Here is a 14,004-nt window from a genome sequence, read left to right as displayed (position 1 = left end):
ACCCACTACCCATAATAAATATTTTTTTAACAGTCCAACCACAGACCAATTAAAATATGAAAAAATACGACCACCCACACAAAAAAATATCATTTGCCGCCCGACCCCCCCATTTGATCATTTCTGGAACAGCCCTTACTGAATCAGAATTGACTCAGGCCAGCAATTCTTAAGACTTTCTTACCTTACTGAAGCTAACCTTGGCCAGCCATTCTGCAGACTTTCTTACCTCACTGAAGCTAAAGCTGACACGGGTTGGAGTTTTCCCTTTGACAGATGGTGTGCTGCTGTTTGTTGGGAGGTCAGAAAATGGTGATGCGGTCTTTATGGAGTATTCCTGGGTCCCCTGGCTGGCCTTGGGGGTGCTGTAACTGGGTGCCTCATCATCAGACTCTGACACTTCATCCCTAGCATCTTCGTACCGTGACACACTGTCTACCACAGCTGGACAATAACAAGAACTTATATATCAATGAGACAACCCCCTGTAGAATCACTATTTCTATAAGGCCGGAGAAAATTAAACATTACATCCCCTGTAGAATAACTATTTCTACAAGGCCGGAGAAAATTAAACATTACATCCCCTGTAGAATAACTATTTCTATAAGGCCGGAGAAAATTAAACATTACATCCCCTGTGGAATAACTATTTCTATAAGGCCAGAGAAAATTAAACATTACATCCCCTGTAGAATAACTATTTCTATAAGGCCGGAGAAAATTAAACATTACATCCCCTGTAGAATAACTATTTCTATAAGGCCAGAGAAAATTAAACATTACATCCCCTGTAGAATAACTATTTCTATAAGGCCAGAGAAAATTAAACATTACACTATCATTTACATTCCTGGGGTCCAATCTTTGTGGAATTTTGAGATTTTACAATTTTTCTGGGATATCATAAACATCTCAGCTGTGTGTTGTGTAGTGGTTTGAAATTCATGGGAAAAGGGTATCCACGGAAATTGAGCCTCCATAAAATCTAATAATTCCACAGTATGTTTATGGGGACTTGGGAAAATTTAACCTTCTGCAAGGACTTCGTAAATTAAAATCTACTGTATGTTGGGACTTAAGTTAACGATTGACAAACAACCCGAGCAATAACTGAACATCAAATCATGTCTCCGAGAATCTCCATGTAAATAAATGATTCCATCGAATTGTGTTTTAATAATTACTCTGCAATATCAAATAAATTGCATAATTACTTACAAATTCCTAATGAAGATCGACGAAGATTTTCAAGCTCACAAACACAATCATCAATGTCTGTGGGAATTCTACGATGTAGCTCCTGCAATCAATATTATCACATATCAGTGTATACTCAATAAGTCATCACTACATCTAGATCTTCTCCAGCAAGAGAAAATACAATCAAATCAGTAATGAAAACAGTACCAATATCATCAAATTCAGTAATCATCTGACATTATATACACGAGTGACCACTTTAACTGGAGAAACACAGTATCTACACTAAAAATCCAATAACAAATACACTAAAACTCCAATAACTACACTGAAAATCCAATAACATCTACACTAAAAATCCAATTAACATCTACACTAAAAATCCAATAACACCTACACTAAAAATCCAATATCACCTACACTAAAAATCCAATAACAAATACACTAAAAATCCAATAACTACACTGAAAATCCAATAACATCTACACTAAAAATCCAATTAACATCTACACTAAAAATCCAATAACATCTACACTAAAAATCCAATAACTACACTGAAAATCCAATAACATCTACACTAAAAATCCAATATCTACACTGAAAATCCAATAACATCTACACTAAAAATCCAATATCACCTATACTAACAAGAGGTACTGTGAGCAATGCTCACTAAGAATACCCCCCGCTTACCCCAATCTCCCAAAGGCAGGGCCGTAACTGCCGATGAGGCAGACGAGGCAACTGCCTCGTCTGATTTTTTGGCAAAAAAGAAAATAAAATTATATAAATGTTATATTATAGGATATATGTTTAAAATGAAGACAAGCACCTTTGTCTTTGACACCATATTACGATTCTTTACATAGTACAAATGAAACACAAACATGATAAATTGGGATTTAAAAAGTGTCATTTTCAGTCGTAAAGTCAATCGGCGGCCCCCAATCCCCTGCCTCCCCTGATTTAGAACCCTACTTACGGCCCTGAAAGGGTGTTGTTAATAGGTATAAATTACCTTTTTCCTGAGTGTAAAAATATGGTATGCCTTTGTAGAAGAAAATGGAAGATATAGTCCACACACAAATCCATGGCATAAACCTATAATTTTGACCTTGAGATCAAAGGTCAAGGTCATAAAGAGGTCATGAATGTACATGACACATAGTCTCATGGTGATACACCCATGTCTTATGGTATGACTATGTCAAAACCCTATAATCAATTTTGACATTGAGGTCAAAGTTCAAGGTCATATAGAGGTCATGAAGGTACCTGACACATCAACTCATGGTGATACACTCATGTGTCAAATATGGTATGCCTATGTCAAAGAACAAAGAAGTTATGGCCCAGACACGAATCCATTGTAAAAAAAAAAACCTTTAATTTTGACATTGAGGTCAAGGGTCAAGGTCATATAGAGGTCATGAAGGTACTCGGCACATCGTCTCATGGTGATCCACCTGTGTGCCAAATATGGTGTGCCTAAGTCAAAGAACAAGGAAGTTATGGCCCGGACACGAATCTGCACAGAAACGGACGGACGGACAGACAGAGTGATTCCTATATACCCCCCCTGAACTTCGTTCGGGGGGTATAAAAATCCAATAACACCTATACTAAAAATCCAATAACACCTACACTACAAATTCAATAACAAATACACTAAAAATTCAATAACAAATACACTAAAAATTCAATAACAAATATACTAAAAATCAATAACAAATACACTAAAAATTCAATAACAAATACACTAAAAATCCAATAACACATACACTAAAAATTCAATAACATCTACACTGGTCAATCACCACTGTAACATCAGTATACCTACATGATTTTTCTCTCCCTGGATTTTGTCCATTGTCTGATAGAGGGCATTTAAAGACTGCTCAACAAGAGCTAGCTTCTGATTGGTTAACTCATCATTTGAGAGAGGGATCTCGTCAGCCATCGTTTTGTATATCTATAAAACATTTCATCCTTTTAGTTTACTGAAACACGAGTAAATGAAACACTTCACATTCTAATAGTATTGACTTTACAGACTTGTGAGCAAGGTGTAACAAAAGTAGCAAGGTATTGACCTTTGGCATATGAGCCACAGATGTTTTACCATGTACAATAGCATGTAAAAATCCCTGACCTCTGACAGATCATATCAGGCTTTAAACTAAACTGACCTGAGACAGGTGGTATGAGGTCCAGACAAGCTATACTGACCTGAGACAAGTGGTACGAGGCCCAGACAAGCTATACTGACCTGAGACAGGTGGTAAGAGGCCCAGGGAAGTTTTAATTTCAGGAACTGTTCTCTGGCCTCCTCCAGTCGACCCTCTCTCATGGCAACAGTTGCCAGGGAGAAATTGGACTGCTCTATTAAGTCCTGTACTTGATTTTCATCCAGAGTTATGGGGTGGTCATCTACAAAGAGTCTCTCTCGTGGCAAGGGAATATTCAACTTCCTGCAAGAATGCATTGTTAACCAAATCAAACGTGTGCTAATCTCACTTGTCAACTAAGAAAGTTAACGAATCACAGCTTTCGATAATCACTGTGATGCTGAAACTATTCTAAAGCAAAGGGGCAAACAACAGTCCAAGGTATATCTTCAGTCATTTTTTACTTTCAGATTTTCTGAATTCTCTCAGAAGGCAATATCCGTAAATCGCACACCTTTCCATTCGAGATAACATCATGGTTGCCTCTTCCCAGTAATGAGCGGCTCGTCTCTCCAAGTCGTGTAATTGTTCTCCGTGTTCCAGCTCGGACTCCCGTAACTCCTTCACCTATACACAGTTAAGATAGCTGTGTTAGTTTTACAACACTAATATCTCCATTCTAATCAGCACAGTGACCACCCATAAAGAATTAAAACAGAGCTCACTGGTAAATTAAAATTGTGGGGAAGAGCAGAAGTTTGTGAAAAGCTTTTAGAATTAACTCCATTAATGCAGTTCATATACATGTATATTCAAGAAATAAATTTCATTTTTAAACATGCTTCATAAAGTACGCCATCATGGAAGCACTGCAGTTCAGACCCTCATGCATTTTCAAAAATGAATTTATTTTTTATATCAATATTCTACTTTTATTTCTGTTGGAATTCTCAGTCGTTAAAATAGACAGGCTATACATGTATTTATCATGAATCATACACACAATGCTTACAACTGCAGCGCATTCATGAGGAAATGGCTATCATTACAATTTGTAAAGTTATCAAAGGCAAAAAACATTGGAAATATAAATAAACTGGAACGCAATCATTCATTTTATGTCGCAAGAGAATCTAGGACTATTATAATAGAATCCTAATGAGAATCATTCATGCCAGTCTTGACCTACAGTTAATGATGGATGGACCATGCTGCAAATTCTACAGCCTGGTCACTCACTCCAAAAATATAGTCCAATACTGCTTAACTACTCATGCTTCAATTGTGAAGTCAGAATGTGAAAAGGTACAAAATTCTGTACATAATTTGGTAGAAGATTGACAAAGAAGTCTCCCATCTGAAGGGAAGATACAATTTTCTTTCTCTTTTATAAAACTAAACAGATGGTCTTACATAATATACATTATATGGATCTTATTTCTGAAATTCTATTAGTAATCCATTGTACATGCATTAATTTGACCACAAAGCCCTGATAGTGATTATTTTAAACTGACCCTTTCATCAAAAGTCCTGGCTAGGTGTATAACAAGAGAAACGGAGACCCCGTGGGTGCCCCCCAGTCTGACGGTCTCCAGCCCCTTCTGTATGATCTGCCTTAATCTTGAGGACTGGTCACGGGCCAAATTGTGACAAAACTTATACACAGCATCCCACCAATCTTTCTGGCCCTCTGTACACAGCCATGCACTGAGGCATGCTGGGAGTAAGCGAGGCTGGTATTGATCGAAGCGTGTTACTTTACAGCGTTCCTCGAATCCCGAAGCTGCACACTTCACTGCGGCCAGAAAGAAAGCCTAAAATAAAATAGAAAAAAATCGTAAAGTAATGTCTTCCACAGCATAACTTTGATAGTCAATTTCTATTTACAGTATAATGGATACCAAATAATTATTATTACCATGATAACCAGCTCACACAATAATTATCATGATATCCAGCTCACACAATAATTATCATGATATCCAGCTCACACAATAATTATCATGATATCCAGCTCATACAATAATTATCATATCCAGCTCATACAATAACTATCATATCCAGCTCATACAATAACTATCATATCCAGCTCACACAATAATTATCATGATATCCAGCTCACACAATAATTATCATATCCAGCTCACACAATAATTATGATATCCAGCTTACACAATAATTATCATGATATCCAGCTCAAACAATAATTTCTCTCTTATTCCCATTTCTTTTTGCATGTATTGTAATAATTAGTATACGACTTATTTTACTTAGGGTTATTCCAGAAATAAATACATGGGGGGGTCGGGAGGCACCTTTTGTATATACCAAGCACCCATAAAAAAAAATAAAAAATTACCCCATGACCCATCAAATTAATAAACTCATTTTACAATGACCCATCTAATAAAAAAAAAAAAAAGCCAGACCCACCACAAAAATATTTTTAAAAATGAAAACGGTACAAATCTCGCGAGGTTTTCGGGACAAACATTCTAGTCAATGACGCGGTAATGCCTGTGCGACATTGTATCACAGTAGTTCTGAAGAAACGATGTCACATCAACAATCAAAGGCATCTATGGCGGGAATGTTGGAAAGATTGGGAGTCCAAACGATGCTATTATCATGAAATGGGTATGGATATGTTTTTCCACGAATCGTTCATCTTCTAATGGAGCCCGCGCCCGCAGGCCTCTATATCACCATCACACCGACTGATAAATATAACGCATTGTTACCCTCGTATAAATCAACTAAGGTTTGCCTATTTTTATTAGAAAACGGAATACCTATTGGTTTCAAAATATTCCCAAAATCGATGCACTGTAAACTGTAATAATCTACAGAACAGAGTTTGCCGCCATCACGTCCAAAGGGACCCTACTAAACGCGCCTCTAATTTGAAGAGTGCCGTAACGGAAAGTTATGCGCTGCAAAGAGTGACAACTCGAATAGTTCTATTTACTTCCGATTTCCGATTTCGAAAGCACGTTTTCAATTTTCCCTCCGACGTTTTGTAACCAACATGACAAGAGCGACAATAAAAATATTCTGAAAACTCAACACCCACGTGGCACAAAATAAAACAATAGAAACTACCCACTACCCATAATAAATATTTTTTTAACAGTCCAACCACGGACCAATTAAAATATGAAAAAATACGACCACCCACACAAAAAAATATCATTTGCCGCCCGACCCCCCCATTTGATCATTTCTGGAACAGCCCTTAGAATTTTCATTCACCTCTTACTTGTAAGATATTTAGAGCGAGATTAATATAAGCCTCTTGGCTTGTTTCTCAATCTATTTCATGCATAAGACATTGTTTGTAAACATTATCGAATTATTTACGATTAAATATTGTTTAAACTAAACAATAATTATCATGATATCCAGCTTACATAATAATTATGATATCCAGCTCATACAATTAACACAGTGATATCCAGCTCACACAATAATTATCACGATATCCCACTCACACAATAATTACCATGATATCCAGCTGACACAGTGATTCTGGGGCTGCAGAACTTGTGTCCCGGGTACAGAATGGAATTTTATCTGCTATACACAACGGATCTGAAAACATGAAGGTGCATAACAACTTAAGTACTCCAGGAACAAGTCAACCTGCCATGACCTTGTATGTCACCTTGAACCTTCAACCCCATCGTGACTCATGGCACATTTAGTGAGAATCCACCAAGACAAAAGATAGAAACTTGACAAATTGATTTGATATGTCTGCCATGATGACAAAACAAATACAGTGAACCAACAATCACAGCTACACATAAAAAAGCTAGAGACAACGTAAAAGTTAAACTCACAAGATTTCTGGGTCACTTCCTGAGAGGAGTATCGGTTCAAAGCAATCCACACCAGCTCCTGTAAGTTTCCTTCATGTAAACTGAACACGCCTACAAAAGAACAGTGGATTTCAATACCTCACTGCATAGTACGAGATATCAAAAATATATCAATACAAATACTGTAGCAGATATCAACAATATATCAACACATCAATGTAACAAATACTGTAGCAGATATCAAAACTTTAAATATCAACACGACGTCAATTTAAATTCACACATCAATCTACATGTATGTAGCAATAAAAACTAGTACACTAACATTGCTTTTCAATATTTTACGAATTTTTACCCATTTTCATGATGGACCCAATACTTGGCTGCTCAATGTCAAAAGATGTGATATGCCAGGTCTAATTTCAATTGATCATTTGAAAAACTCGTACACAAATTGTTAAATGGAAAGGTAATCCTAACCCCATTGTTGCTTTTATGAATAAAGTATTACTTAATGATACCCTAAATGACAGTCTTCAACAACAAAGATCCTTGCTTAACGATTAAATCAATATTAATCTATCATGTATCTTAAATTACCCGCCGCTAAGAGAGTGGCCATTGATGTTTAATTTATGACGTCACACCGTCTGTTCCAGTTTATTTCATCAGTGGAACTGTAAACATGACAAGTCACAAACAGTTAAGTTTGAAGTCATATAGATATGAGCCCATTCTTTCGCAAGAAGAAATTAAGAAAAGAAGACGTTCAGTTGAGTCACAGACCAGGCAGATGGTAAACGTTTCTTCATACAAATGTCTTGAACCTCAACTTGTCATTACACAAATGATGGATCCACAGTTTACATAGTCTTTCCTTTTTAAATGAATTGGTTGGGTCATGAATTTCATCAAAAAAAAAACTTTTTTCACATCTCCCTTTCGCTATAGTGTAATTAACTACTTGACAGGAAGGTATCAACTTATCTATTCGTAAGATCTACCACATGCACATCTTTGATGATCTTAGAATCTCATCAAAACCAGAACAGACGGTGTGACGTCAAAATTATTGATTTTTGTGGTCTTGAATACAAAAGAGTTCCACATCATGGCAGCATCTATAGATAGCGGGAATTTCGATTTTTAACATTTTCAAATTAGTACTGAAGCTTATCTATGCCGTATATCAACAAAATAGTATGCCAAATCTTTATCATTATAATTAATTCTATCATTTATCATGTAAAAATCTTTTGGGTTCCCTTTCCCTTTAAGCATATATATATTCAATTGTAGTAGAAATGGGTGAAATCAGCATTTTTCAGTTTTCTTGAAAATTCTGGGGGCCAAATAGGCAGCTTAGAGCTCCTACCTCATACATTAGTCACACAAAACAGAAGGTCCCTGTATACAAGTAGAAAATAGAGTAATACTGTGTGAAAAGTATTGAGGTTGTACTGTCAAATGTGAACAGACCACCATCGTACAGCGAATTGTTCAGACAAATCTTAACTGCTTTCATTCAATACGTAGGAAAGTGACATTACTGCACCTTCGTCATATGTCTCCAAAGACGTCTTAGAGGGAGCCACTAGTGTTGTTGCTATAAATAGATCCCTCATCACAAGGAAAGACGTCCTGGACTTGTTCCTCATGTCCCGGAGTGTGAACATCAGCTGGTAGACATTGTCCACTGCCTGAGCAGTCTGCAGAGCCCGGTACTCCTTCATTCTGACCAGGTTTCCTCTCTCCGTGAGGGGTAGCAGTAGGTACCCTATACAAAACGTTAAGTACACACCTTGTCAAACAACTGATGGCTCGTAGACAAAGAGGAACTGGTTACACGTTATATGTTTACCAAGTGATCAATTCTATATTTGAAATCATACCAAACCATTCTGTCATCAATCATACATGTATCTGTAAACAATGTTTTCCAAGTAATCTGCAACGTGCATGTATGTCACCTACCACTGCTTAGACTACTGTAAAGGTGGTTATTTACACTAGGGGTGAAGTATGCGTTTTTCCACATTGAACATTACGCAGGGGGGGGGGGGGGGGGGGGGGGGGGGGGGGGGGGGGGATACACAGTAACTGATTATATGTTATATCTTTACATGTGGGGGAAATTTACGCGCTTATTACTTGACCTCGTAATTAGTGTAAATTAATAACCATGTTTTCAGTATGTCCCTCCAGGCAAACTTGCCGACACAAGATCCTGTTCTGCACACACAACAATGAAATTTTGTAATGTTATCTTTATGGATTGTTTACCTCCGTGACTTAGACGGTAACAGCTCAGCTTCCTGAGTAGCTATGTTATATGGATTGTTTACCTCCGTGACTTAGACGGTAACAGCTCAGCTTCCTGAGTAGCTATGTTATATGGATTGTTTACCTCCGTGACTTAGACGGTAACAGCTCAGCTTCCTGAGTCGATATGTTATATGGTTTGTTTACCTCCGTGACTTAGACGGTAACAGCTCAGCTTCCGGAGTCTATATGTTATATGGTTTGTTTACCTCCTTGACTTAGACGGTAACAGCTCAGCTTCCTGAGTCTATATGTTATAGGGATTGTTTACCTCCTTGACTTAGACGGTAACAGCTCAGCTTCCTGAGTCGATCGATCATTTTCTTCTGGTCTGGATTCATCATTTTATACCAGGAACTTCTCGTCTCCAAACGAGGGATACCACCGCTGACCATGAAACACACGGCAGCAAAAGAACTGGCATCCCTCCAAGAAATCTGTCTCTGTTAACAAAGACAATCATAATACTTAGCAGGGCTTGAAACTAAATCTTTTTTATGTCACCAGTTTCAACCAGTCTGCAGAAAAATTCACAAGTCCACCAGAGTTTTCCAGATAAAAGTATACAGATTTCAAAAATGGTATTAAAATGAAATAATGGGATGTAACTCGATATGCCTCAGACAATATTGTAACACTTAAATATGATATATTTATTTACTAATTGGGTTCATCCGATATCTACAGAGGAGAGCCAAATTTGTGTTTAAGATTTGATGAGTATATTTTCCAAAAGGACGCTTTAGAAAATTAACAGTCCAATGACTAAAACAAATGTCAGTCAGTCCGCCAGACTTTTAACCAGTCACAGACTGACGGGCATATGTTAATTTCGAGCCCTGCTTAGGTCCCCTAACATAAAATGTGTCAAGTATTAAACATTGTATATGTACATGCATACATTTGTACATGTCTGGTCAACATTTTTAATTAAAATTTTCATGAATCAAAACAACACATTTGTGAAACACTATATCCTATGTATATCATGAGCTTGTTCAATCCTGGCTTAACACAACTTTTGACCCAATATGTAACCTTGTCACATTCCTGACCTTTCATCAGTTCAAAGGTTATGATGACCAGGGTTAAAGTAGCTGACAGAGATATTGTGAGACTTTACACAGGAGAATTTTCCCTGACTGGTTCAGCACATACCTTTTCAGCTCTTTTGTACAACATCAAGCCAAACAGAAAATAGAACTGCCCCTGGCATTCCTTGAGGAAGGCCTGCCATTCAGGTTTGGTGGACGACAAAAGAGAAGCATTAAAGAGGCTCTGGTCCAGGCTGGAAAAGAACAGTAAACTCTTACAGTTTGTTCATTCATCTGACAATAATGGAAAATGGAATGCGCATCGCTAAATGGTGATTACACGTGGCTAAATACGCCCATAATAATCTGGCAAAGCAAGCCTTTTGAAGGTAATCTTAAACTTTATCTTAAATGTTGATTCTCTTCTGTAGCCCTGCCCCCACTCCTAGGGTCATGATGTGAACACAAATCTTTATGAGGATGTTTGTATAAATAATTTTTCCATTGTGGGTTTTCACACTATTTGCTTCTTGAGAAGATTCAACGAATTTTCTTATAATATCCTGTACCTGTGTAAAACTTCCGAGCCCCTGCTGTGATGCTATTTAGATTACTGTATCCATGGTGTTAACAAACTTGAATGTACGAGGATGTTTATAAAATCAAATACCTATTGAGGCCCAGCACTGGTCCTATGTATCAGTTTAAACAATCTAAAATCATTATATATAAGGAACTTCTATGCTTATCAAAGGCTTTTCTATTCCAATGATTTTTGATAAAAATTTGATCACCTAAGCCTAGTTCAATATTAACTCTTTTCATTATCTCCCTTTTCAAGGTGATATGGTTCTTCTTTCCAACAAATTTAGATCCCCATTCACTCAAGAATTTTGGTTGAAATTAGTAGCATATTTTTTCAGAAGAAGTAAAAAATGACCAGATATACACATTGAGATTAGAAAATCTTACTAGGATTCTGTTGCACAAGGTTTGTTAACTTCAACAGAAATTCAAAATGCAATTAATTCTTCATTTATATGCTATCTACATGTTAAACTTAACAAGAGGCTCATAGGCTAAATTGATCAACTGAGTATAAGTTAAATGTTACACTAGCCCCTAAGGGCTATGAACTCTATAATAATTAATAATCTTCCTATTCAGGAGCATTTTAAAAAAACAAAAAAAACAAAATGTACCCGAAAGTTCCCAAACTGATGGTAGACTTCACTTAAATGAGTTACAGTGTACATTAACCCTATGTATACTGTAAAAGTTTATTTACACTGGGGGCTAAGTACTCGTTTTTCCATGTCCAACAGTACAAGTGTGTGTGTGGGTGTGGGGGTGGGGGGGGGGGGGGGGGTGGGGGGGTGGGGATATGTGGTAACTGAATATAACATAAATCATAAGCCTCGTTTGCACAACAAAGAATTGTGAGATCTGTATCTCTCTTGTAACTCAACAACATTCAAAATTTTGCTGACCATTTAAAATACTTTATTTTAGTTAAGCATTGTAAACATTAATAATGGCAAAATAAAATTTAAAAACTTTCAGCTCAAATCGTGTCTATGCCCCTTTAATGTACAAAATTTACACACTGTAAAGTTACAGACCTACAACTGCCAGTGTACATGTATGTAACAATGCTTACATTACTTCTATACGAGATGTACGACTGACTTAACGCGCGGTGCAACACACTACCTGACTGTATCTGTATTCTATACGAGATGTACGACTGACTTAACGCGCGGTGCAACACACTACCTGACTGTATCTGTATTCTATACGAGATGTACGACTGACTTAACGCGCAGTGCAACACACTACCTGACTGTATCTGTATTCTATACGAGATGTACGACTGACTTAACGCGCGGTGTAACACACTACCTGACTGTATCTGTAACGAGATGTACGACTGACTTAACGCTCAGTGTAACACACTACCTGACTGTATCTGTATTCTATACGAGATGTACAACTGACTTAACGCTCAGTGTAACACACTACCTGACTGTATCTGTATTCTATACGAGATGTACGACTGACTTAACACGCGGTGTAACACACGACCTGACTGTATCTGTATTCTATACGAGATGTACGACTGACTTAACGCTCAGTGTAACACACTACCTGACTGTATCTGTATTCTATACAAGATGAACGACTGACTTAACGCGCGGTGTAACACACTACCTGACTGTATCTGCAGTGTACAATACATGTATTAAGTAAAACACTTACTGATGTAAAAGTAATACACAAGTCATGAGGTCATTTCCTGCCAGGTAACAATACAGCAGGCCCATCATAACCATCAGTTTCTGGGTCTGGAATCGGGAATCCGTGGACACCTGCTCTTTCTTCTCATAAGCCTGAATGTAAAGAAACACAAACGTACACATACCCTACATCCAATATCGATGCAACAACCAATGGTGTCTTCTAGTGAACTGTTTATAATTCTGATGGGGACCAATTTACATGAATTGATCAATTTTTTTCAATTTTCTGGGGACATAAATTCCTGAATCGGTTACTATTAGGAAAATTATCACGTAACAATTATCATTTATTAACTTTGAGTAAAGCATACCCACAGAATCCAAGGAAGATTAATCCACCATAAATAATTCTACAGTATTGTGAATCAGATACTCTGCAAGACACCTGATTATTTTTCATTTTCACCATCTTGCCCCTTGTATTAGACATGTATACGTCACTTTCAAGCAGTGCTCGAGCTGAATGGTGAATTTTTTTTCCCCAAAATGAAGAAAGAAAAAAATTAAAGTGGCGAAAATCCCTTTTTGCAATAAATTGTATTTTAAAATCTGCCTTGTTTTCCTTTGTCAGTGACACATTATCTCCTGTTTGTTTATTCAGTCAACGCGTGCGACCGGAAATCTCGCGTCGCTCCAGTGCACACAGAGCTGGTCACGAAGGCCAGATAATAGCCTCAGGTAATGTATGGCTGCAAAATAGTCAGTGATTATGTAATAAAGTACATCGGACAGCTGTGTACCCTGCTGTGGTCAATTGTTTAACATTTAAAGTCTTTTTCATGATCGTGTTATCATCTCCACATTAATGTCAATTCTTAACCAAAGAACTGACCGGTAATTAAATTGGCCGTATTATTGTGTATAATGTATATACATCAATTGTTTGTTTTTGCGGCCAAGCTCATTTATTACAAGATTTTGATGTGTTTGATTTTAGTTCAAATATTTCATAAACAATGCGGTCGGTCACCATTGATATGGACATAGCAACTTTAGTAATAATTTTCTTTGAAGTTCGGTGCGCAACAGTATAAAAATGCTAATCTCATAAGAATATGCACCCCATTCTATTTTGACACTAAACTTGTAGCTTCTGACCCTAGTCAGTCTAAAATTAAAAAAAATATTTGTTTGGCTTTACTGTCAACCTCAC

General features: G+C 37.1%; 1 protein-coding gene across 1 annotated transcript in view; it reads right to left on the bottom strand.

The window, feature by feature from the left end:
- Nucleotides 1-14,004, bottom strand: part of LOC125678378 (E3 SUMO-protein ligase RanBP2-like) — a 57,495-nt gene that overhangs the window by 35,016 nt on the left and 8,475 nt on the right. Inside the window, exons 9-20 of the mRNA XM_048916807.2 lie at nt 12,811-12,941; nt 10,676-10,805; nt 9,789-9,960; nt 8,751-8,972; nt 7,217-7,306; nt 6,877-6,965; nt 4,889-5,188; nt 3,886-3,998; nt 3,473-3,674; nt 3,044-3,175; nt 1,222-1,303; nt 230-444 (exon numbers count right to left, since the gene is read on the bottom strand). Of these exons, the coding sequence (XP_048772764.2) occupies nt 230-444; nt 1,222-1,303; nt 3,044-3,175; nt 3,473-3,674; nt 3,886-3,998; nt 4,889-5,188; nt 6,877-6,965; nt 7,217-7,306; nt 8,751-8,972; nt 9,789-9,960; nt 10,676-10,805; nt 12,811-12,941 (1,878 nt within the window). The remainder of the gene's footprint in view (nt 1-229; nt 445-1,221; nt 1,304-3,043; nt 3,176-3,472; nt 3,675-3,885; nt 3,999-4,888; nt 5,189-6,876; nt 6,966-7,216; nt 7,307-8,750; nt 8,973-9,788; nt 9,961-10,675; nt 10,806-12,810; nt 12,942-14,004) is intronic.

This window comes from Ostrea edulis, chromosome 2 (assembly GCF_947568905.1).
Source record: "Ostrea edulis chromosome 2, xbOstEdul1.1, whole genome shotgun sequence".
Classification (NCBI taxonomy): domain Eukaryota; kingdom Metazoa; phylum Mollusca; class Bivalvia; order Ostreida; family Ostreidae; genus Ostrea; species Ostrea edulis.
This window is presented reverse-complemented; position numbering and strand designations above follow the sequence as displayed.